General features: G+C 45.4%; 2 protein-coding genes across 2 annotated transcripts in view; both read left to right on the forward strand.

Annotated features, from left to right (window-relative positions):
* Positions 1-23,166, forward strand: part of LOC121002302 (ATP-binding cassette sub-family B member 5-like) — a 1,125,761-nt gene that overhangs the window by 409,051 nt on the left and 693,544 nt on the right. The gene's annotated exons all lie outside the window — the stretch shown is intronic.
* Positions 1-23,166, forward strand: part of LOC121002304 (ATP-dependent translocase ABCB1-like) — a 159,134-nt gene that overhangs the window by 121,774 nt on the left and 14,194 nt on the right. The window contains exons 12-13 of the mRNA XM_040433705.1: positions 3,548-3,688; positions 7,200-7,356. Of these exons, the coding sequence (XP_040289639.1) occupies positions 3,548-3,688; positions 7,200-7,356 (298 nt within the window). The remainder of the gene's footprint in view (positions 1-3,547; positions 3,689-7,199; positions 7,357-23,166) is intronic.

Genomic DNA, 23,166 nt, shown 5'->3' on the forward strand with positions numbered 1-23,166 from the left:
GTGACCCAATCTGAGTGTGTACCGTTAATAACCACCCTCTGTTTTCTATCATTGAGCCAGTTACTTACCCACATACAGACGTTTTCTCCCAGTCCGAGCATTCTCATTTTATATACTAACCTTTTATGTGGTACAGTGTCAAATGCTTTGGAGAAGTCCAGATATACGACATTCATTGATTCGCTGCTGTCAAGTCTAGAACTTACCTCCTCATAGAAACTGATTAAATTAGTTTGGCATGACCAATCCCTCACGAAGCCATGCTGATATGGCTTTATTTGCTTATTTCCGTTGAGATGCTCTAAGATAGCATCTCTCAGAAAACCTTCAAACAGTTTACCCACAACAGATGTTAAACTTACCGGCCTATAGTTTCCAGGCTCTGTTTTTGGACCCTTTTTGAATATTGGCACCACATTTGCCATGCGCCAATCCTGTGGGACATTCCCTGTCAGTATAGAGTCCGCAAATATCAGAAATAAGGGTCTGGCTATGACATTACTTAATTCCCTTAGGATATGGGGGTGTATGCCATCCGGTCCTGGCGATTTGTCTATTTTAATCTTTCTAAGTCGCTGATGTACTTCTTCCTGGGTCAGACAGGACACTTTTAATGGGGAATTTATTTTTACATTCTGCATGTCATCTGACAGTTTATTTTCCTCAGTGAATACATTGGAGAAATAAATATTTAACAGCTTTGCTTTCTCCTTGTCGCTCTCTGCGACTTCCCCCTCTTTAAAGGGCCGACACCTTCAGATTTATACTTTTTAACATTTATATAATTGAAGAACATTTTAGGGTTAGTTTTACTCTCTTTGGCAATTAATCTCTCAGTCTCTAGTTTGGCCGCTTTTATTTATTTTCTACATGTTCTATTTTTTTCCTTATAGTTTTTCAGTGCTTCCGTGCTACCCTCCTGTTTTAGTGATTTATATGCTTTCTTTTTGTCATTTATCGCTTTCTTTACAGTTCTATTTATCCACATTGATTTCTTTTTGTTCCTTAACCTTTTATTCCCATACGGTATGTACCTCTCACAATGAGATTTTAGGATGTTTTTAAAGATATCCCATTTTGTAGCTGTACTTTTATTTTTGAGGACTTTGTCATGCTCTTAACCACATTTTGACGCCATTTGCAGCCCTCTAGCTGTTTCCATGACATTTTTACAGCAATTTTAGTGCTCAAAAGTTCGGGTCCCCATTGACTTCAATGGGGTTCGGGGTCAAGTTCAGTTCGAGTTCGGGTACCGAACTCGAACTTTTTTCCGAAGTTCAGCCGAATCCGTCGATCCCGAACATCCAGGTGTCCGCTCAACTCTAAATTATAATGTCTTATTTTGGTATCCCTATAGTTGAAAACATCCATGCTGCTTATATGTTTTACCTAACAGAGTGCACAATAAATGAAAACACAAATATGAAATAAAGAGAGAGCAAACAACCTGATCAAACCGGTCAAACTAGTTATTCAAACAACCTCCTTACTAGTTGGGGTATTGACTATTGATGTATGTCCAAAAGCTGTATCAGACCTTGGGCAAGCATAAGTGGTGGGAGTGGTGGTGGTTCCAATTATGCTGGTGGGGGTCTTTTTTTTGGGTACAGTATCTCCAAGTGATAATTTCTCTCCACAGTGCTAGCTGTTATAGTATTGGATTCCGTCCAACTGTGATTTTTTTTTTACTAAAAAAGTTTTTAACTTGTCCTCAAGTTCCACCTTGTCTTCTTCAAAATTGTTTAAAATGGTCTTGCCTATCATTATTTATACAAAACAAATCTTGTACTTTAGCTTGGCAGTAAATGTGGGGCACTCCTTGGAATTGTCTCTCTGCCGCAAGATGTCACCATTGACACATAGAGCAGCTGTTAAGGACAGGGACAGTTCATCTCTTTCGCGCCCCAACGGGTCAATGTTTTGAAAGGCAGCAATGAGGCCAGGTTCTTGTTGATACCTCTACTTTTGTGTCGGTCCGGTTCCCATATCAAGAGCTTTTCTGCCTCCTCCAGTTCCTACTCAATGGACATCTTCCTGTCCCCAACACAAACACGACAGAGCATTGCTTCAACTCCATCTCTCTACAGTGTTGCCATGCTGTTTTAAAAATGTTTAGCCCTGGTTAGAGAAGCCAAACAGCAGATCAGTTGCTAATCTTCATCACGCTGCAAATTTCTTCGCCAACCATAACTGCAGCGTGGTCAGTGACAATGGCAGAAGAATTGTGGCTGTGCTGCATTTGCAGGAAATAACACATTTTCCATGCATGGGACACATGATAAATTTAGCAGTGAAACAATTTTAAAAAAGGATTGTGGCATGCAGAAGGTGATACCATATCCAGAAGAGTGTCTGCACATGTCAGCCATTTTTATGTGGCTAAGAAGGCCCCTGTGGACTTGCAGCGACAGAGCTGTTTGCCTTTGCACTGCTTGATCTGCGATGTTCTAACTCACGGGAATTCCATCTTGCAGACTGTATGCTGGAGCATCTGTACGAGCAGCATAAAGTGGTTAATGATTTCATCATGCATCCGACCACCACAGCATAGATCATGTGTTGTTTTGAGGGCACGCAGGACAGGAGAATAAGAATATCCCTTCCAGGATGACATTTCTCTCATTGAGGAACCAAAGTCAACAGCTCACGATCCCCTTGTCGCTGCACGGAAAAAAGGGGCAATCCCCACAGCAAAATACAATTAATTATTCCCAGCAGACTTACCTTCTTCGACCTTGTATTGTTATTCCAGAAAATAACGCGTCCTGTTGATGGACATTTTATTCTGGAATAAAAATTCAAGGTTAAAGCAAGTACGTCTGCTGGGAATAATTAGACTTCTCTCTTACTTTCCAAAAGAACAAGATAACCAGAATATCTCTTTATCATTAGGGAGATGAAAAAATAGTAATGATGAGTATTATATGTCAGGCAACACTGCTCTCGCTTTCTAGGAAGAATATAAGCCTTCTGGAAGAAAGCTAGCTTGCATGTCTTGTTGAGCAAAGTGTAATCCAGGGTATGAGATTCTAGTTCTCTTTTGCTTTTAGATGGAGAATTGGCTTGCATGTCTCACTTTCAGTAGAATATTACCTTTTTTGTTTTTCATTTTGTGTCATAGGTTTTCCATGCATGATAGAAAGTTATAAAAACGTAAAAGAGTGTATTTATTATTTAATTTAATTTTGTCATGTAGAAAGGGAATCTACTAAAGTGTTTTGTATGTCAGTAATGGCCGGTTACTTTGTCCTCATCGAGGTAGCACAGCATCTGTGGAAGTCCGATCACAGAGACTTAAATTTATGAATGGTACATGTACTCAAGGATTCAAAAATAACATTGGCATACATTTATTAAGACTGGGGTTCACATAACGTCAGTCTTTACACCCATGCATTAGGATAAGATTCACCTAATTTATAGAAAGGCAAATGTTTAGTCGCATCTCTGGCACTCAGTGCGCCTAATGAGCAGTTCAAATGCTGTTTTATGTAGTTGTTTGTCATAAAATAGATTTTCTAACATTCAGTACTTGTGTTTTTTTCAGGAATGCATTAAAGATCGCACATTTTTATGGATTGGCATGCGCTATAGCAGAAAGTTTGCAATTCCTTATATGTGCACCGGTGTTTAGCCTCGGAGGATGGCTTGTTGCACATTGCTATATATATATTGAAAATGTTTTCCTGTAAGTATTTGAATAACTTTTTTGGATGTCACATATTAAACAAATATGTTTTATTAATAATAATCCGATCCCTTTCATGCATCCTCCAGCCCAATAAAACCCTACAACTGACCAAAATGTTGTTAAAGCACCGCATCTTCCATTTTATCACTCTCTTTCTTTAATTATGACTAACTTAGAAAGCATTATCATATTCATTAAAAGTATTCTCACAAAAGTATTGCAAAACTTGTTTAGCACATGTCTTACCGTGTTTCTCAAACTGTGAGGCATGGCTCAATATCAGGTGAGGAGCTGGTCCTAGTCCTAATTTCTGAATAATCCATCCAGCGGCACGGAAGCAGGCAAAGCAGCTATCAATGTGAGCAAGTTCTGGGGCCTACACCTCTCATCCCACTTCTAGAGTGAGTGTGTGGTTGGTGCTGTGTGCCTACATTTCACTTCCATAGCCTCCTCCACCGTCTCATTTTTGGACAGATGGAGGAGAAGGACGAGGAGGACAGAATGTGGCAAGTGACACTCCACAACGGAGGGACAGTCTGCCTCAGCGGAAGGGCATGCAACAGAAGACAGTCCAAGCTGTCCACTAATATTGGCAAAATCTTTTTATTATGCAGTACATCACAAAACTTTTAGGAATCCTACAAAGCATTCTTAAAAATAATGACATGTTAATAGTTTATTTTTATCAATTAACAAAATTCTAAGTGAATGAGCACTGTGTACAAGAGTACCTAGAAGAATTGATGGTGTTTTGAAGGCAAACGGCCAAACCAAATATTGATTTGATTTAGATTTCTCTTTTGTTCATTCACTTTGGATTTTGTAAATGATAAAAAGAAACTATTAACACTTCTATTTTTTAAAGCCTCCTTACCTTGCAGTATTTTCCACACCTACCTAAAACATTTTTTTTGTGCTGCACTTGGTATTTGGCTACTGCTAGGTATTTTGCGCTGCATTGTGGCATGTGGTGCTGCTGGGGAGGTATTTTGTGCTGCACTGTGGTATTTATTGCTTCTGTGGTAGTTTTTGCTTCTAAAGGGGTTATTTTGTGTGCTTAATGCTGGGGGGGTATTTTGTGCTGCTCTGTGGTATTTCTTGCTTCTGGGGAGTTATTTTGAGCTACACTATGGTAGTTTCTGCTCCTTTGTGTTTCCATCAGCTGAGCAGGGAAAACCTGTGATTTTATGTATATACTGTATCTACAGTATTGCCTGTGTACACTTCATAAGGATACAGAACTACAGCCAGGACCTTTGTTATAATTGTTGAAGCTATCGTCATCAGGGGCAAATTTTGCTCTATGGGACAGTGGTAGCAACAGCAATAATCGAGACCTTGACTCTAGCTCGAAATTCTTAAATTGCCACTGTCATTTTTACAAACTTTGCATAAATCAGCTGTACTGTACATGTGACTATAAGAAACATTGTAATATATTTTATCAATGAAAAATGCTTTTCTCTCTCTTTTTTTATAGACTTTAACATAATACACGATACATATACAGGTCTAGACACAGAGTAAATCAATGAATGAACATAATGATACATAGTAAACACAGTGATAAATGGATTTTAATAAATATCAAAATTGCAGAAACTCAATTAAAAATGGCTTCGCTCAAATCTTCTGTTCTATGAAAAAGCATGCAACTATGAAATAAAGATTAACATAATCCAGTCCAGAATATAGCAAGATACAGAATTTTGCAGCACAATTAACATGTCCTATCAGAACTTAGACCCATAGTAAAGTGAGAACCTGGCAAACAAAAATAAGAAAAACATGAACAGAACATAAATTAGAAACTAAAAAAGGACTTTGTGGCAAGCAAAAAGGAAGGTCTGGAAATATGGAAATGGATAGAGAATATCTGGCGAATTAGAAGGGATAGCGTGATTTGCATGAGATAGTAAAAAAAACTGAATCATGCTGTTGCATAGCTTGGTCATGGACAAAGGACTGACCATTTGTGCCTACCATATGTTAGCTCCCATAAATTTCTCTCCATCCATTTCCCAAACATGGGGCAGGAACCTTTACCCTGTCATGTCAGCTGTATTCACCGAGCATGTAGAGTTATGGGTATATTGACAGCCAGATTTTCTGGCAGATAATCGCTAACAATCGTTCCTATGAACACTCGTTAGCAATCACCTGGCAGTCTAAGGCTACTTTCACACTAGCATTTTTGAAGAATCCGGCAGGGTCCAGCAAAAACGCTTCCGTTACTGATAGTACAACCATCTGCATCTTTTGATGAATGGATTATATTATCTTTAACATAGCCAAGACGATCCATCATTAACTCCATAGAAAGTCAATGGAGGACGGATCCATTTTCTATTGTGGCAAATTGTGGAAGAGAAAACGGATCTGTCCCCATTGACTTGCATTGGGGGTAATGCCGGATCCGTCTTGCTCCGCATCCCAGGACAGAAAGCAAAATACAACATGTTGCGGTTTGCTCTCCGGTATGGGAACGCAACTAAATGGAACGGAATGCATTTTGGAGCAGTCCGTTCTGTTCAGTTCAGTTTTGTCCCCATTGACAATGAATGGGGACAAAACTGAAGTGTTTTTTTCTGGTATTGAGCCCCTATGACGGAACTCAATACCAGAAAACGTAAACGTTAGTGTGAAAGTACCCTAATACTGCCTCCAATTACCTGATGAACAAGCATATGCTAATTGTTATTTTTAAGCATGCGTAAAAATCACAATGGTGTCGCTTGCAGATCATGCTAATAGCGATCTGCTGCCGGCACACCACTGTCCTGCATGGGGACGAGCGATGGCATAGTGATCACTCCTCCCCATGCCACGGAGGACATTGCTGCATGAAAAAAGCAGCTGTGTCCTCCAATAGATATCTGGTGATTGCTGGAGGGAACACTTCCCTCCTGACAATCGTCCGCGGCATTGGGGTGTCTAATACACCCTTAAGTCACAGTGTTTGAGTGCTGTGTAATGAGCAGGGTTAATAAGTGAGGTGGAACCAAAGTTCAGGAGACAGCTGGGGAAGGTTTTTAAGCCTGGACAGGAAAAGGGCTGACAGTGTGTTAGACAGAGAGTCCTGTGAGCATGTGAGTCCTGGACATCAATAAGAACAATGTCATTATTGCACCAGTGGAACTGATGACTGAAGTTTTCTCAGTGGGAGAAGTTCAGATACTACAAGAAACTAGTTGGCAGATTAAATGATCTGATGTAAATAAAGGAGTACCAAGGAACCTTTTTTTTTCAGTCAAAGTGAGACATTTCTTGGCAGGTTTGTGTAATGTGAAGTGATACCAGCTGACATAGGACTACTGTGCTCACATGCCAATATGGAAAGGCTGGTGGAAGCTTTAGATGACATTATAATTAATAATTAATGTTTCATTATTTTATACGTTTCCTGTTTTATACTTACCTATTCTTTTATGTAAAGTTGTAAATTATTTAATGATCATTCAGCTATTTAAATTATTAATTATATTATTTCTGATGTGTCTTCTTTTAGAACATTTTTCATGATTACGTTTACTGCTCGTAAAGTGGCGCATCCAGATTCCTTCACATTAAATTTAGGAGCTGCAAAATTTTCAGCTGAACGCATTTTTAAACTGGTGGATAGAATTCCAGATATTGACATCTACAGTGAAGAAGGACAAACTTTGGTGAATATATATTTCTCCTTTTTTACACAGTGTTTAGTACATTTGTTAGAGAGACTGAAGTCGGTGGAAAAATGCTCTGTAATGCGTGATATTAATGCACTAAAATTTCAATAATGGATGACAAAGGTATTGGATTATCGACTACTAATGGAATTTGAGAGTTTGTACTAGAGATCAGCGAATTTCTCAAAAATTTGATTCGGCCGGTTAGCCGAAATTTTTGAAAATATTTCGTTCGAGACTAATTTATTTGTTGCGAATCACGTTAAAAACTGCTATTTCCTGGCTGCAGAGAGCCTTTACAGTGGTGTAGAACACTGCCTTGCAGTAACATGCATAGGGAGTCTATTGTGGTAGTGAAATAATACTGTGAGTCAGTATGACATGCAGATGACAGGCGTCACTCTTAGAATCACTGCACGCTTCACTTATTTAGGCAGTTACAGGGCCAAAACTGACCAAATAACTCAAGTGTGAACTCAGCCTTAAAGATCAATGTTAGCATCAAGATGCACACTCCTTTTACACTGTTGTCAGCTGATTCCACATAGATGTCTACACAACCTGTTCTATTAAACGCTTATACAAGTAGAGCCCCCCCCCCCCCCCTCAGACAGAGTGGAGTGGGTGTCAGCAGTAAATTTGTATTGACATCATTGATTATTTTGCCCTTCCTCTGATCCGTCAGAACAATAACCCCCAAAAACGGACCCTGTCTGTGGAGCATCCACCTTCACTCAGTCAGCATTTGGTCAGTAATATATCAGTATGGCTAAAGCAACAAAAAAAAAACAGGATTGGATCCAAAACAGAGCTGACACGTGAATGGAATATTTGCATGTCTTCTGTGTTTTGTACTCACTCCTGCTTTTGGCTACCAAATCATAAGCCAATTCTGATGCAAAATAGGGACCATGTCATGCAGGCCTTACAGCTGTTGCATAGAAAGAATCCGTTGTGCATCTCATTTTTCCTTCCTTCTGACAGATCAGAAGAAGGGTCAAATAAATGATGATGTCAGCCAGGCCGAAATGCCAAATAGTGGCCCAGTCATGAAGTGGGGAAGGTAGGAACAGCATGAGAAGTCCACAGAGTGGCCCTATGACATAGTGGTGAGGTAGACGCAGAATGAGGAGACCACAGAGTGACACGATGACAGTTTGGATGTGGCAGCAGCATTAGGAGGCCGCAGAGTGGCACAATGACAGAGTGTGGAGGTGGCAGCAGCAGCAGCATCAGGAAGAGGCCACCGGGTGGCACAATGACAGTGTGGAGGAGGAAGGAGCATCAGGAGGCCACAGAGTGGCACAATGACAGAGTGTGGAGGTGGCGGCAGCAGCAGCATCAGGAAGAGGCCACAAAGTGGCACAATGACAGAGTGTGGAGGTGGCGGTGGCAGCAGAAGCATCAGGAGGAGGCCACAGGGTGGCACAATGACAGTGTGGAGGTGGCAGCAGCAGCAGAATGAGGACACCACAGCTGCTGGGTAGTGCAGCATTTGTTTGCGGTTTTGCTGCGTTACCGTAGTTACACTGGGTGACAGACGCTATTGGAACAAATAATTTCTACTGGTGCGATATACCAGTTTCCCCCCAAGAAAAGTGATTGAAGCAGGGGTGTTATATACCAATAAGATAATTTCTATATAGTGCATTTAGATTTAGATAGTGCAGCATTTGTTTGCGGTTTTGCTTCATTACCGCAGCTACACAGAGTGACAAACGCAATTGGAAAAAATATTTTCTACTGGTGTGATTTTGCCCCCCCCAAAAAAAGTGATTGAAGCAGGGGTGTTATATACCAATAATATACTTTCTATATTGTGCATTTAGGTAGTGCAGCATTTGTTTGTGGTTTTGCTGTGTTACCTCAGCTACAGATAGTGACAAACGCTATTGGAACAAATAATTTCTACTGGTGTGATATACCAGTTGCCCCCCAAAAAACTGATTGAAACAGGGGTGTTATATACCAATAAAATACTTTCTATATAGTGCATTTAGGTAGTGCAGCATTTGTTTGCGGTTTTGCTGCGTTACCTAAGCTGAACAGAGTGACAAACGCTATTGAAACAAATCATTTCTACTGGTGTGATATACCAGTTGCCCCCCAAAAAAACTGATTGAAGCAGGGGTGTTATATACCAATTATATACTTTCTAGATAGTGCATTTAGGTAGTGCAGCATTTGTTTGCAGTTTTGCTGCGTTACCTCAGCTATAGAGAGTGACAAACGCTATTGAAACAAATCATTTCTACTGGTGTGATATACCAGTTGCCCCCCCCCCAAAAAAAAACTGATTGAAGCAGGGGTGTTATATATACCAGTAAAATACTTTCTATATAGTGCATTTAGGTAGTGCAGCATTTGTTTGCGGTTTTGCTGCGTTACTGCAGCTACAGAGAGTGACAAATGCTAATGGAACAAATAATTTATACTGGTGTGATATACCAGTTGCCCCCAAAAAAAACGGATTGAGGCAGGGGTGTGATATAACTTCTTCCACAAATGCCGCTCTTCTATAGGGACTTTTGTCACAAGGTCATTTTGAAAATGAAAGGCAGAAGAAGAGGCATGCCATTCCACAGGAGTGGTAGGGGTCGGGCAGGTGCACCAGGCCGGAGCCTAAGTGTGAAGTTGCAGAAGGTGTGTGCGATTACGTCAAAGGACGCACCAGACTTGGTTGAGTGGCTCACTCAGCCTTCCGCTTCCGCACCCTCCTCATCCTCTCTATCTGCACCCTCTTCACTCTCTGCTGTGTGCACCCCCAAAGATACCACCACCACCAAATCCCCTCCCCTCCATCCATTCCAAGACCTTAACGAGGCACAGCCATTCTTGGCATCGGATCAGGAAGAGGAGGTATCAACGTTCGCCACACAGCAGTCTGACGACAATACCCAGATCAGCCCAAAGAGGGTGGTCCCCGCTGTTGTTACCTATTCCGGGATCTCTAATGTCAGTGGTGGTAAAGGTGACGATGATGACGTGTCTGTGGACGTCACGTGGGTGCCCACAAGAGAGGAAGAGGAGGGGGTTAAGAGGGAGAGATGGAGCAGCAGATAAGGAGGAGAAGGAGGAGAAGCAGGCAGAACTTACAGTGAACAGGAGGCAAAAAGCTGACTGCTAATGTATCTGGAATGAGCCATCCACCATGCACGGTCACATCTGGCGCTCCCAGGACGCCGGCACATAGCTCCGCACTGTGGGGTTATTTTAACGTGTCCGGTGCTGACAATAGTGTTGCCTTCTGCAGCCAGTGCTGTCAACGCATAAGTCGCGGTAAGCCCAACACTCACCTAGGGACAACCTCCTTAAGAAGGCACATGGCCTCCCATCACCGAGCCCAGTTGGAGCAACACCGTCAGAACATACAAAGCCACACTCCCGGAGGTCCACGTCCTGCCTCTTCTCCTTCTCCTCTCACCTCCAATTTGTCCTCCACTCTACCTTCCACCGTGCCATCGTCGCATTCATCTGGCAAAAGGCAGGCTTCCGTGGCCCAAATATTCAAGCGTGAAAAGATGATGACGCCAGATAACCCTCTTGCCCAATGGCTGACCACTGGCTTGTTGGAATTGCTAGCCTGCCAACTACTGCCATATAAACTGGTGGACTCGAAGGCCCTTAGAAAATTTGTGGCCATTGGCACACCGCAATGGAAGGTCCCCGAAGGAAATATTTCTCCCAGAAGGGCATCCCAGAGCTATATGGCCACATTCAGAGGCAAGTAAATGTATCTCTGGCACACAGTGTCAGTGTCAAGATACATCTGACCACAGACACGTGGTCTAGCAAACACGGGCAGGAAAGGTACATAACTTTTACTGCCCACTGGCTGAACCTTCTGACGGCCGTCAAGCATGCAACCCGTGGCACCCGTGTGGATTTGGTGTTATTGCGACGGATTGCATGCAGGCCTGCCTCTTCTTCTCCTCCTCCTACTCCATCCTCCGTCTCCTCCTCGACTGACTCCTCCTTTTCCACTACTACCGCCTCTTCCGCTGCGCCCCTAAGCTCCCCAGAACCCATTTGACGTCCCAGGTGAGACTTTGCCATGCTGTGAGGAGGCTGTTGTGCCTAGAAGCAAAGAGCCACACTCTGTGGTCACAGGCCAATCAGTGTCTAACCCCGCTCAATTTGACAGTTGGTAAAGTGGTGTACGGCAACAGTGACAATCTGCTGAGCGCGCTAAAACAGGGCAGAATTACACACGTGCCATGCATTGCACACATCCTGAACTTAGTCGTGCAGCGATTCGTTGCCAAATACCCTGGGGTCTAGGACTTCTTCCATCAGGCCAGGAAAATCTCTGGCCATTTTAGAAGATCTTACACGGCCATGGCTCGCCGTTCAGCGGCTACACAACCTGCCCGTCAGACGTCTGATTTGTGACTGCCCGACGCGCTGGAACTCCACCTGGTATATGCTTGATAGGCTGCTCCAGCAGAAACGTGCAGTTAACGACTACCTGTACGAACTCTGTGGCAGGACAGGTTCTGGGGAGCTTGTTTTTTTTCTCCGCGATCACCAAACTGGTCAGTCGCAGCCAGGGCGCCATCAGTGACATCGTACCTCACGCCTTCTTTCTGGAGCGTGCATTGCGTCGTGTCATCGATTAAGCCGTCCAGGAGCAGGAAAATGAGGAAGTCACATTGCTGGATGATTTCCCAGCGGGGGCTACTCCATCTGAGACAAGTCAACAGGAGTGTGAAGAGGAGTCAGAGGAGGATGGTGCCGGGGCAGAGGAGGAGGAGGAGTAAGAAGAGCATGCTTTAAACTTTTCTGGGATCCCTGGTATTGTCCGTGGCTGGGGGGAGGGGACAGACGACAACATTATCCTGGACAATGAGCAGGAGCCAGGCCACTCCACCGCTTCCAGTTTAGTACAAATGGGGGCCTTCATGCTCCAGTGTTTGAAGAAGGACCCCCGTATAAAAAGAATAAAGGGCAAGGACCAGTACTGGGTGGAAAAGTACCCCCGGTACAAAAACAAAATGGCGGACAAGTTACCAGCATCATAGAGGACTGTCAGAATGTAGCACTTCCAGGCCTTGCTTCGGGAAATGCTGCATTCTACTTTTGCGGGCACTGGCAGAGGAATTTCCACTCACAGAGAAACAGTTGCGGGTACCAATCCAACAGCGCATGCAAGAAGAGGGTGGTTTGAAGATGTGTTGGTCACTTCGGATATGAGATCATTTTTGCAGCCAACCTATAGAGAGCTGCCCTCTAGATCCAGCCTCAGGGAACGCCTAGACCGACAGATGTCTGACTACAACGGGTTAACGGCCGATGTGGACACTCTGAGAAGCGAGAAACCCCTGGACTACTGGGTGTGCTGGCTTGACCTGTGGCCAGAGCTGGCACAATTTGACATGGAACTCTTGGCTTGCCCCTCGTCCAGTGTCCTGTCCGAAAGTATATTCAGCGCAGCAGGGGGGATCGTGACCGATAAGCACACTCGCCTAGCTTACGACAATGTGGACTACATCACATTTAAAAAAATAAATGAGGCATAAATTTCGGAGAAATTCAACACATGTGATGAGTCGACCATGTTTAACCCATTCATGACCAAGGGTCGTTGATGCCCTAATGTCCAGGTCAAAATTTACAAATCTGACATGCGTCACTTTATGTGGTAATAGCTTTGGAACACTTTTACTTATCCAAGCCATTCTGAGATTGTTTTCTCGTGACATATTGTACTTCATGATAGTCATATATTTGAGTCAATATATTTCCCCTTTATTTATGAAAAAATCCAAAATGTACCCAAAATTTTCCAAATTTCAATTTCTCTGCTTCTAAAACAGAAAGTCATACCTAATAAAATATTTATTACTTAACATTTCCCATATGTCTACTTTATGTTGGCATCATTTTGGAAATATCATTTTATTTTTTTAGGACGTTAGAAGGCTTAGAAGTTTAGAAGCAATTCTTAAAATGTTTAAGAAAATTTCCAAAACCCACTTTTTAAGGACCAGTTCAGGTCTGAAGTCACTTTGTGGGGCCTACATAGTGGATACCCCCATAAATGACCCCATTGTAGAAACTACACCCCTCAAGTTACTCAAAACTGATTTTACAAACTTTTTTAACCCTTTAGGTGTTCCACAAGAATTAAAGGAAAATGGAGATGAAATTTCAAAATTTCACTTTTTTGGCAGATTTTCCATTTTATTGCTTTTTGTTCTTTAACACATTGAGGGTTAACAGCCAAAAAAACCTCAATATTTATTACCCTGATTCCACGGTTTACAGAAACACCCCACATGTGGTCGTAAACTGCTGTACGGGCACACGGCAGGGCGCAGAAGGAAAGGAATGCCATACGGTTTTTGGAAGGCAGATTTTGCTGGATTGGTTTTCTGAACGCCATATGTTTTTTATTTTTCTTCCGATCGTCTTGTGCAGGGGCTTGTTTTTTGCAGAAAGTGTTGAGGTTTTAATTGGTACCATTTTTGGGTACATAGGATTTTTTGATCATTCATTATTACACTTTATGGGGCAAGGTGACCAAAAAATTGGCTGTTTTGGAACAGCTTTCATTTATTTATTTTTACAGCGTTCATCTGAGGAGTTAGGTCATGTGATATTTTTATAGAGAAGATCGTTACGGACGTGGCAATACCTAATATGTATACTTTTTCTTATTTATTTAAGTTTTACACAATAATAGCATTTCTGAAACAAAAAAAATGATGTTTTAGTGTCTCCATAGTCTGAGAGCCATAGCTTTTATATTTTTGGGGCGATTGTCTTAAATAGGGTATCATTTTTTGCGGGATGAGGTGACGGTTTGATTGGTACTATTTTGGGGGTCATAAGCCTTTTTGATCGCTTGCTGTTGCACTTTTTGTGATGTAAGGTGACAAAAATAGCTTTTTTGGCATTTTTTTTTTTTTTTTTAATGGTGTTTATCAGACGGGGTCTATCATGTGATATATTTATAGAGACGGTCGTTACGAACGTGGTGACACCTAATATGTGTATTTTATTTTATTTTTTCATTTTTTTATAGGAAAAGGCAATTTCTTTTTTTAATTTACATTTTTATTTATTTTTTTATTTTTCATTTTTATTATTTTCACTTTCTTTTTTTATCAAGTCCCTCTTGGATCATGAAGATCCAGTGGGGCTGATGGCTGTACTATACTTTGCAATGCTCTTGCATTGCAAAGTATAATACTATAATACTATTAGCTTTGCAAAGCGTCCGGTTGCCATGGCAACCATCGGGCACTGCCATCACAGCGCTGCAGGCCCGATGGTTGAGAGAGGGAGCTCCCTCCCTCTATTAACCCCATGGATGCTGCGGCATCTATGGGGTTACAGCAGAGTGTCAGCATAGAGCTGACACTCGCTGCTGATGGCGGCGGCTCAGGAATGGAGCCGCCGCAATCACACACAGCAGGGGGACCGGGGGCAGCGCTGGAAATGGGGGGTATTGGGGTACGGCCGCTAACATTGAGGGTGAGGGAGGCTGGGGCAGGAGGGGCGGGGAGACAGCATGGGGCGGACCGCATCAGGGAGGGACTACATGAATATGGATCGGGCGGGGGAACTACTGCATCAGGGGAAGGCGCGGACAGGGGGGTGTTGGAGGCAGATCGGGGGGCACAGATTGGGGGCCACAGAGACACTACCTGATTTCAGGCTGTGATCTGCAGAGCGCAGATCTGAGCCTGGAACCGGCATTTTTTCCACTGCCGCGATCCGATTGGTTAGGTGGCAGCACCGGATGCCTTTGCAAAGTGTCCGGTTGCCATGGCAACCATCGGGCACTGCCATCACAGCGCTGCAGCCCCGATGGTTGAGAGAGGGAGCTCCCTCCCTCTATTAACCCCATGGATGCTGCGGCATCTATGGGGTTACAGCAGAGTGTCAGCATAGAGCTGACACTCGCTGCTGATGGCGGCGGCTCAGGAATGGAGCCGCCGCAATCACACACAGCAGGGGGACCGGGGGCAGCGCTGGAAATGGGGGGTATTGGGGTACGGCCGCTAACATTGAGGGTGAGGGAGGCTGGGGCAGGAGGGGCGGGGAGACAGCATGGGGCGGACCGCATCAGGGAGGGACTACATGAATATGGATCGGGCGGGGGAACTACTGCATCAGGGGAAGGCGCGGACAGGGGGGTGTTGGAGGCAGATCGGGGGGCACAGATTGGGGGCCACAGAGACACTACCTGATTTCAGGCTGTGATCTGCAGAGCGCAGATCTGAGCCTGGAACCGGCATTTTTTCCACTGCCGCGATCCGATTGGTTAGGTGGCAGCACCGGATGCCTTTGCAAAGTGTCCGGTTGCCATGGCAACCATCGGGCACTGCCATCACAGCGCTGCAGCCCCGATGGTTGAGAGAGGGAGCTCCCTCCCTCTATTAACCCCATGGATGCCGCGGCATCTATGGGGTTACAGCAGAGTGTCAGCATAGAGCTGACACTCGCTGCTGATGGCGGCGGCTCAGGAATGGAGCTGCCGCCATCACACACAGCAGGGGGAGCGGGAGCAGCGCTGGAAAGGGGGGGTATTGGGGTACGGCCGCTAACATTGAGGGTGAGGGAGGCTGGGGCAGGAGGGGCGGGGAGACAGCATGGGGCGGACCGCATCAGGGAGGGACTACATGAATATGGATCGGGCGGGGGAACTACTGCATCAGGGGAAGGCGCGGACAGGGGGGTGTTGGAGGCAGATCGGGGGGCACAGATTGGGGGCCACAGAGACACTACCTGATTTCAGGCTGTGATCTGCAGAGCGCAGATCTGAGCCTGGAACCGGCATTTTTTCCACTGCCGCGATCCGATTGGTTAGGTGGCAGCACCGGATGCCTTTGCAAAGTGTCCGGTTGCCATGGCAACCATCGGGCACTGCCATCACAGCGCTGCAGCCCCGATGGTTGAGAGAGGGAGCTCCCTCCCTCTATTAACCCCATGGATGCTGCGGCATCTATGGGGTTACAGCAGAGTGTCAGCATAGAGCTGACACTCGCTGCTGATGGCGGCGGCTCAGGAATGGAGCCGCCGCAATCACACACAGCAGGGGGACCGGGGGCAGCGCTGGAAATGGGGGGTATTGGGGTACGGCCGCTAACATTGAGGGTGAGGGAGGCTGGGGCAGGAGGGGCGGGGAGACAGCATGGGGCGGACCGCATCAGGGAGGGACTACATGAATATGGATCGGGCGGGGGAACTACTGCATCAGGGAAAGGCGCGGACAGGGGGGTGTTGGAGGCAGATCGGGGGGCACAGATTGGGGGCCACAGAGACACTACCTGATTTCAGGCTGTGATCTGCAGAGCGCAGATCTGAGCCTGGAACCGGCATTTTTTCCACTGCCGCGATCCGATTGGTTAGGTGGCAGCACCGGATGCCTTTGCAAAGTGTCCGGTTGCCATGGCAACCATCGGGCACTTCCATCACAGCGCTGCAGCCCCGATGGTTGAGAGAGGGAGCTCCCTCCCTCTATTAACCCCATGGATGCCGCGGCATCTATGGGGTTACAGCAGAGTGTCAGCATAGAGCTGACACTCGCTGCTGATGGCGGCGGCTCAGGAATGGAGCTGCCGCCATCACACACAGCAGAGGGAGCGGGAGCAGCGCTGGAAAGGGGGGGTATTGGGGTACGGCCGCTAACATTGAGGGTGAGGGAGGCTGGGGCTGGAGGGGCGGGGAGACAGCATGGGGCGGACCGCATCAGGGAGGGATTACATGAATATGGATCGGGCGGGGGAACTACTGCATCAGGGGCAGGCGCGGACAGGGGGGTGTTGGAGGCAGATCGGCGGGCACAGATTGGGGGCCACAGAGACACTACCTGATTTCAGGCTGTGATCTGCAGAGCGCAGATCAGAGCCTGAAACCGGCATTTTTTCCACTGCCGCGATCCGATTGGTTAGTCTGCACAGACTAACTAATCGGATCGATTGTCGGCAAGGGGCCACTCTGATTAGTCCCTTGCCGGCATTACTGAACTGTATGCTGTCCATGATTAAAGAGCTGGTTTTCAGTCGGGAAGGGGTTAATTGAATTTCCTCATGACAGCCCCCAAATATACGTCACAACCCAGAACAAATTATGGTCCCTGTCTTAGGTAAATACAGATGCAAAAAAAGGCCTTTTCTGTCCGTTAAATGCCTAATGTTTTGGGCCTCGGAGGAATTCAACACCTGTGACGACCACGTGTTTCAACTATTATCATTAGGGTTTTTTTCAAGAGGGGGGATTTCGTTGGCCATGTTTTTAATCCAATTTTATATTTTTAGTTCTTTTAAACATATGTATTTGTACTTGCCTTCAGTAAAATTGATATATCCATAAGCCACATAATCACTTGATCTTTTCTGTACGCTGAGTGCATAATTTTTGGGGCCTATAATACACTGGCCTGCAGTAAAATTGATATCCAATGACCGTGTAATCTACCTCCAGCCACATACTTACTTGTTCTTTTCTGTACGCTGAATGCATAATTTTTGGGGCCTGTATTTCACTGGCCTGCTGTAAAATTTATATCAAATGACCGTGTAATTTACCTCCAGCCACATACATACTTGTTCTTTTCTGTCTGCTGAATGCATAAATTTTGGGGCCTGTAGTCCACTGGCTTGCTGTAAAATTTATATCAAATGACCGTGTAATTTACCTACAGCCACATACAAGCTTTAAATACTGCAGTTATATTCAGGGTTATAAAAAAAAACACCAATTTTTTGCAAGATAATACATTTTGGGTCCTTTGCTGACTTTGTGACAGTCAAATACAAGCTTTAAATACTGCAGTTATATCCTGGGTTTAAAAAAAACTAAAATTTTTTGCAAGATAATACATTTTGGGGCCTTTTCTGAATTTGTGACAGTCAAATACAAACTGTAAATACTGCAGTTAAATTGTGGGTTTAAAAAAACACCCATTTTTTGCAAGATAATACATTTTGGGGCCTTTGCTGAATTTGTGACAGTCAAATACAAGCTGTAAATACTGCCGTTATATTCTGGCTTTAAAAAACACCAATTTTTTGCAAGACCCTACATTTGTGGCCTTTGATGCATTTATGAAAGTCAAATACAAGCTTTAAATACTGCAGTTATATTCAGGGTTTAAAAAAACAAAATTTTTTTGACAAAATAATACATTTTGGGTCCTTTGCTGAATTTGTGACAGTCAAATACAAGCTGTAAATAGTGCAGTTATATTCTGGGTTTAAAAAAACACCCATTTTGTGCAAGACCCTACATTTGGGGCCTTTGCTGCATTTCTGACAGTTCAATACAAGCGCTAGATACGGCTGTTATATTCTGGTATTAAAAAAACACCAATTTTGGGCAAGATAATACATTTGTGGCCTTTGCTGCATTTTTGACAGTCCAATACAACCAGTCAATGCTGCTGTTACATTGTTGGTTGACAAATAAAAAAAAAATTGTGACTAGGGATGAGCGAACCCGAACTGTATAGTTCGGGTTCGTACCGAATTTTGGGGTGTCCGTGACACGGACCCGAACCCGAACATTTTCGTAAAAGTCCGGGTTCGGGTTCGGTGTTCGGCGCTTTCTTGGCGCTTTTTGAAAGGCTGCAAAGCAGCCAATCAACAAGCGTCATACTACTTGCCCCAAGAGGCCATCACAGCCTTGCCTACTATTGGCATGGCTGTGATTGGCCAGTGCAGCATGTGACCCAGCCTCTATATAAGCTTGGGTCACGTAGCGCTGCACGTCACTCTGCTGATTCAAGCATAGGGAGAGGTTGCTGCTGCGACGTTAGGGCGAGATTAGGCAGATTAACTCCTCCAAAAGACTTCATTCTGTGATCGATCTCCAGCTGTGGATCATTGAAGTGCTAATATCGAATTGCTCACTTTTTTTAGGCTGCCCAGAGCGTTTTTATTACAAGCTACCACCAAGTGCTTTTAACCATCAATAGTGTGGTTATTTTTTGCTATATCCTACATCAGCTGCAGGCTGAGCCTGTGTCACCGAAGTGCATTTAACCAGCAACAGTGTGGTTATTTTTTGGCCATATACTACATCAGGTGCAGGCTGAGCCTGTGTCACCCAAGTGCATTTAACCATCAACAGTGTGATTATTTTTTGGCCATATACTACATCAGGTGCAGGTGTCACCCAAGTGCATTTAACCATCAACAGTGTGGTTAATTTTTGGCCATATACTACATCAGGTGCAGGCTGAGCCTGTGTCACCCAAGTGCATTTAACCATCAACAGTGTGGTTAATTTTTGGCCATATACTACATCAGGTGCAGACTGAGCCTGTGTCACCCAAGTGCATTTAACCATCAATAGTGTGGTTATTTTTTGGCCATATACTACATCAGGGGCAAGTTGAGCCTGTCACCCAGCGCCTAAAAAATAGACCTGACATTTATATTCCTCCAAATCAGTACTGTTTTAGCTGGTCAAGTTATTTGTAGTGACCGTAAAAGCACAGTTTTTGTTCTGGGTTGAAAAACTATTCCCAAATTCGCCATTCTCAAAATAAGTAGTTTCTGCTATATCAGGCCTACTTTAAATCTATCCCAAAAAGGATATCTTAGATTCAAGGTGCTGATAGTGTCATTCAGAAAAACTTAACACACACGCTACCGTGCAGATACAAGTCTAATTCTGTGATTAAAGGTATATCTGTCACACAGCGCAAAAAAAATAGGCCTCACATGTCTATTCAACCAAATCTGTACTGTTTTAGCTGGTCATATTATTTGTAGTGACCGTAAAAGCACAGTTTTTGTTCTGGGTTGAAAAACTATTCCCAAATTTGCCATTCTCAAAATAAGTAGTTTCTGCTATATCAGGCCTACTTTAAATCTATCCCAAAAAGGATATCTTAGATTCAAGGTGCTGATAGTGTCATTCAGAAAAACTTAACACACACGCTACCGTGCAGATACAAGTCTAATTCTGTGATTAAACGTATACCTGTCACACAGCACAAAAAAAATAGGCCTCACATTTCTATTCAACCAAATCTGTACTGTTTTAGCTGGTCAAATTATTTGTAGTGACCGTAAAAGCACAGTTTTTGTTCTGGGTTGAAAAACTATTCCCAAATTTGCCATTTTCAAAATTGTGGTGAACGGGAACAATGAGGAAAACATCTAATAAGGGACGCGGACGTGGACATGGTCGTGGTGGTGTTAGTGGACCCTCTGGTGCTGGGAGAGGACGTGGCCGTTCTGCCACAGCCACACGTCCTAGTGAACCAACTACCTCAGGTCCCAGTAGCCAGCAGAATTTACAGCGATATTTGGTGGGGCCCAATGCCGTTCTAACGATGGTAAGGCCTAAGCAGGTACAGGCATTAGTCAATTGGGTGTCCGACAGTGCATCCAGCACGTTCACATTATCTCCCACCCAGTCTTCTGCAGAAAGCGCACAGATGGCGCATGAAAACCAAGCCCATCAGTCTGTCACATCACCCCCATGCATATCAGGGAAACTGTCTGAGCCTCAAGTTATGCAGCAGTCTCTTATGCTGTTTGAAGACTCTGCTGGCAGGGTTTCCCAAGGGCATCCACCTAGCCCTTCCCCAGGGGTGGAAGAGATAGAATGCACTAACGCACAACCACTTATGTTTCCTGATGATGAGGACATGGGAATACCACCTCAGCACGTCTCTGATGATGACGAAACACAGGTGCCAACTGCTGCGTCTTTCTGCAGTGTGCAGACTGAACAGGAGGTCAGGGATCAAGACTGGGTGGAAGACGATGCAGGGGACGATGAGGTCCTAGACCCCACATGGAATGAAGGTCGTGCCACTGACTTTCACAGTTCGGAGGAAGAGGCAGTGGTGAGACCGAGCCAACAGCGTAGCAAAAGAGGGAGCAGTGGGCAAGATCAGAACACCCGCCGCCAAGAGACTCCGCCTGCTACTGACCGCCGCCATCTAGGACTGAGCACCCCAAAGGCAGCTTCAAGGAGTTCCCTGGCATGGCACTTCTTTAAACAATGTGCTGACGACAAGACCCGAGTGGTTTGCACGCTGTGCCATCAGAGCCTGAAGCGAGGCATTAACGTTCTGAACCTTAGCACAACCTGCATGACCAGGCACCTGCATGCAAAGCATGAACTGCAGTGGAGTAAACACCTTAAAAACAAAGAAGTCACTCAGGCTCCCCCTGCTACCTCTTCTGCTGCTGCCGCCTCGGCCTCTTCTGCTGCTGCCGCCGCCTCGGCCTCTTCCTCCGCCTCTGGAGGAACGTTGGCACCTGCCGCCCAACAAACATGGGATGTACCACCAACACCACCACCTGCGTCACCAAGCATCTCAACCATGTCACACGGCAGCGTTCAGCTCTCCATCTCGCAAACATTTGAGAGAAAGCGTAAATTCCCACATAGCCACCCTCGATCCCTGGCCCTGAATGCCAGCATTTCTAAACTACTGGCCTATGAAATGCTGTCATTTAGGCTGGTGGACACAGACAGCTTCAAACAGCTCATGTCGCTTGCTGTCCCACAATATGTTGTTCCCAGCCGCCACTACTTCTCCAAGAGAGCCGTGCCTTCACTGCACAACCAAGTGTCCGCTAAAATCAAGTGTGCACTGCGCAACGCCATCTGTGGCAAGGTCCACCTAACCACAGATACGTGGACCAGTAAGCACGGCCAGGGACGCTATATCTCCCTAACTGCACACTGGGTAAATGTAGGGGCGACTGGGCCCCAGGCGGAGAGCTGTTTGGCGCACGTCCTTCCGCCGCCAAGGATCGCAGGGCAACATTCTTTGCCTCCTGTCTCCTCCTCCTCCTACTCAGCTTCCTCCTCCTCTTCTTCCACCTGCTCATCCAGTCAGCCACACACCTTCACCACCAACTTCAGCACAGCCCGGGGTAAACGTCAGCAGGCCATTCTGAAACTCATATGTTTGGGGGACAGGCCCCACACCGCACAGGAGTTGTGGCGGGGTATAGAACAACAGACCGACGAGTGGTTGCTGCCGGTGAGCCTCAAGCCCGGCCTGGTGGTGTGCGATAATGGGCGAAATCTCGTTGCAGCTCTGGGACTAGCCGGTTTGACGCACATCCCTTGCCTGGCGCATGTGCAGAATTTGGTGGTGCAGAAGTTCATTCGCAACTACCCCGACATGTCAGAGATGCTGCATAAAGTGCGGGTCGTCTGTTCGCGCTTCCGGCGTTCACACCCTGCTGCTGCACGCCTGTCTGCGCTACAGCGTAACTTCGGCCTTCCCGCTCACCGCCTCATATGCGATGTGCCCACCAGGTGGAACTCCACCTTGCACATGCTGGACAGACTATGCGAGCAGCAGCAGGCCATAGCGGAGTTTCAGCTGCTGCACGCACGGGTCAGTCGCACTGCGGAACAGCACCACTTCACCACCAATGACTGGGCTTCCATGCGAGACATGTGTGCCCTGTTGCGCTGTTTCGAGTACTCCACCAACATGGCCAGTGGCGATGACGCCGTTATCAGCGTTACAATACCAGTTCTATGTCTCCTTGAGAAAACACTTAGGGCGATGATGGAAGAGGAGGTGGCCCAGGAGGAAGAGGAGGAAGAGGGGTCATTTTTAGCACTTTCAGGCCAGTCTCTTCGAAGTGACTCAGAGGGAGGTTTTTTGCAACAGCAGAGGCCAGGTACAAATGTGGCCAGACAGGGCCCACTACTGGAGGACGAGGAGGACGAGGATGAGGAGGAGGAGGTGGAGGAGGATGAGGATGAAGCATGTTCACAGCGGGGTGGCACCCAAAGCAGCTCGGGCCCATCACTGGTGCGTGGCTGGGGGGAAACATAGGACGATAACGATACGCCTCCCACAGAGGA

Source organism: Bufo bufo, chromosome 5 (assembly GCF_905171765.1).
Source record: "Bufo bufo chromosome 5, aBufBuf1.1, whole genome shotgun sequence".
Taxonomy (NCBI): domain Eukaryota; kingdom Metazoa; phylum Chordata; class Amphibia; order Anura; family Bufonidae; genus Bufo; species Bufo bufo.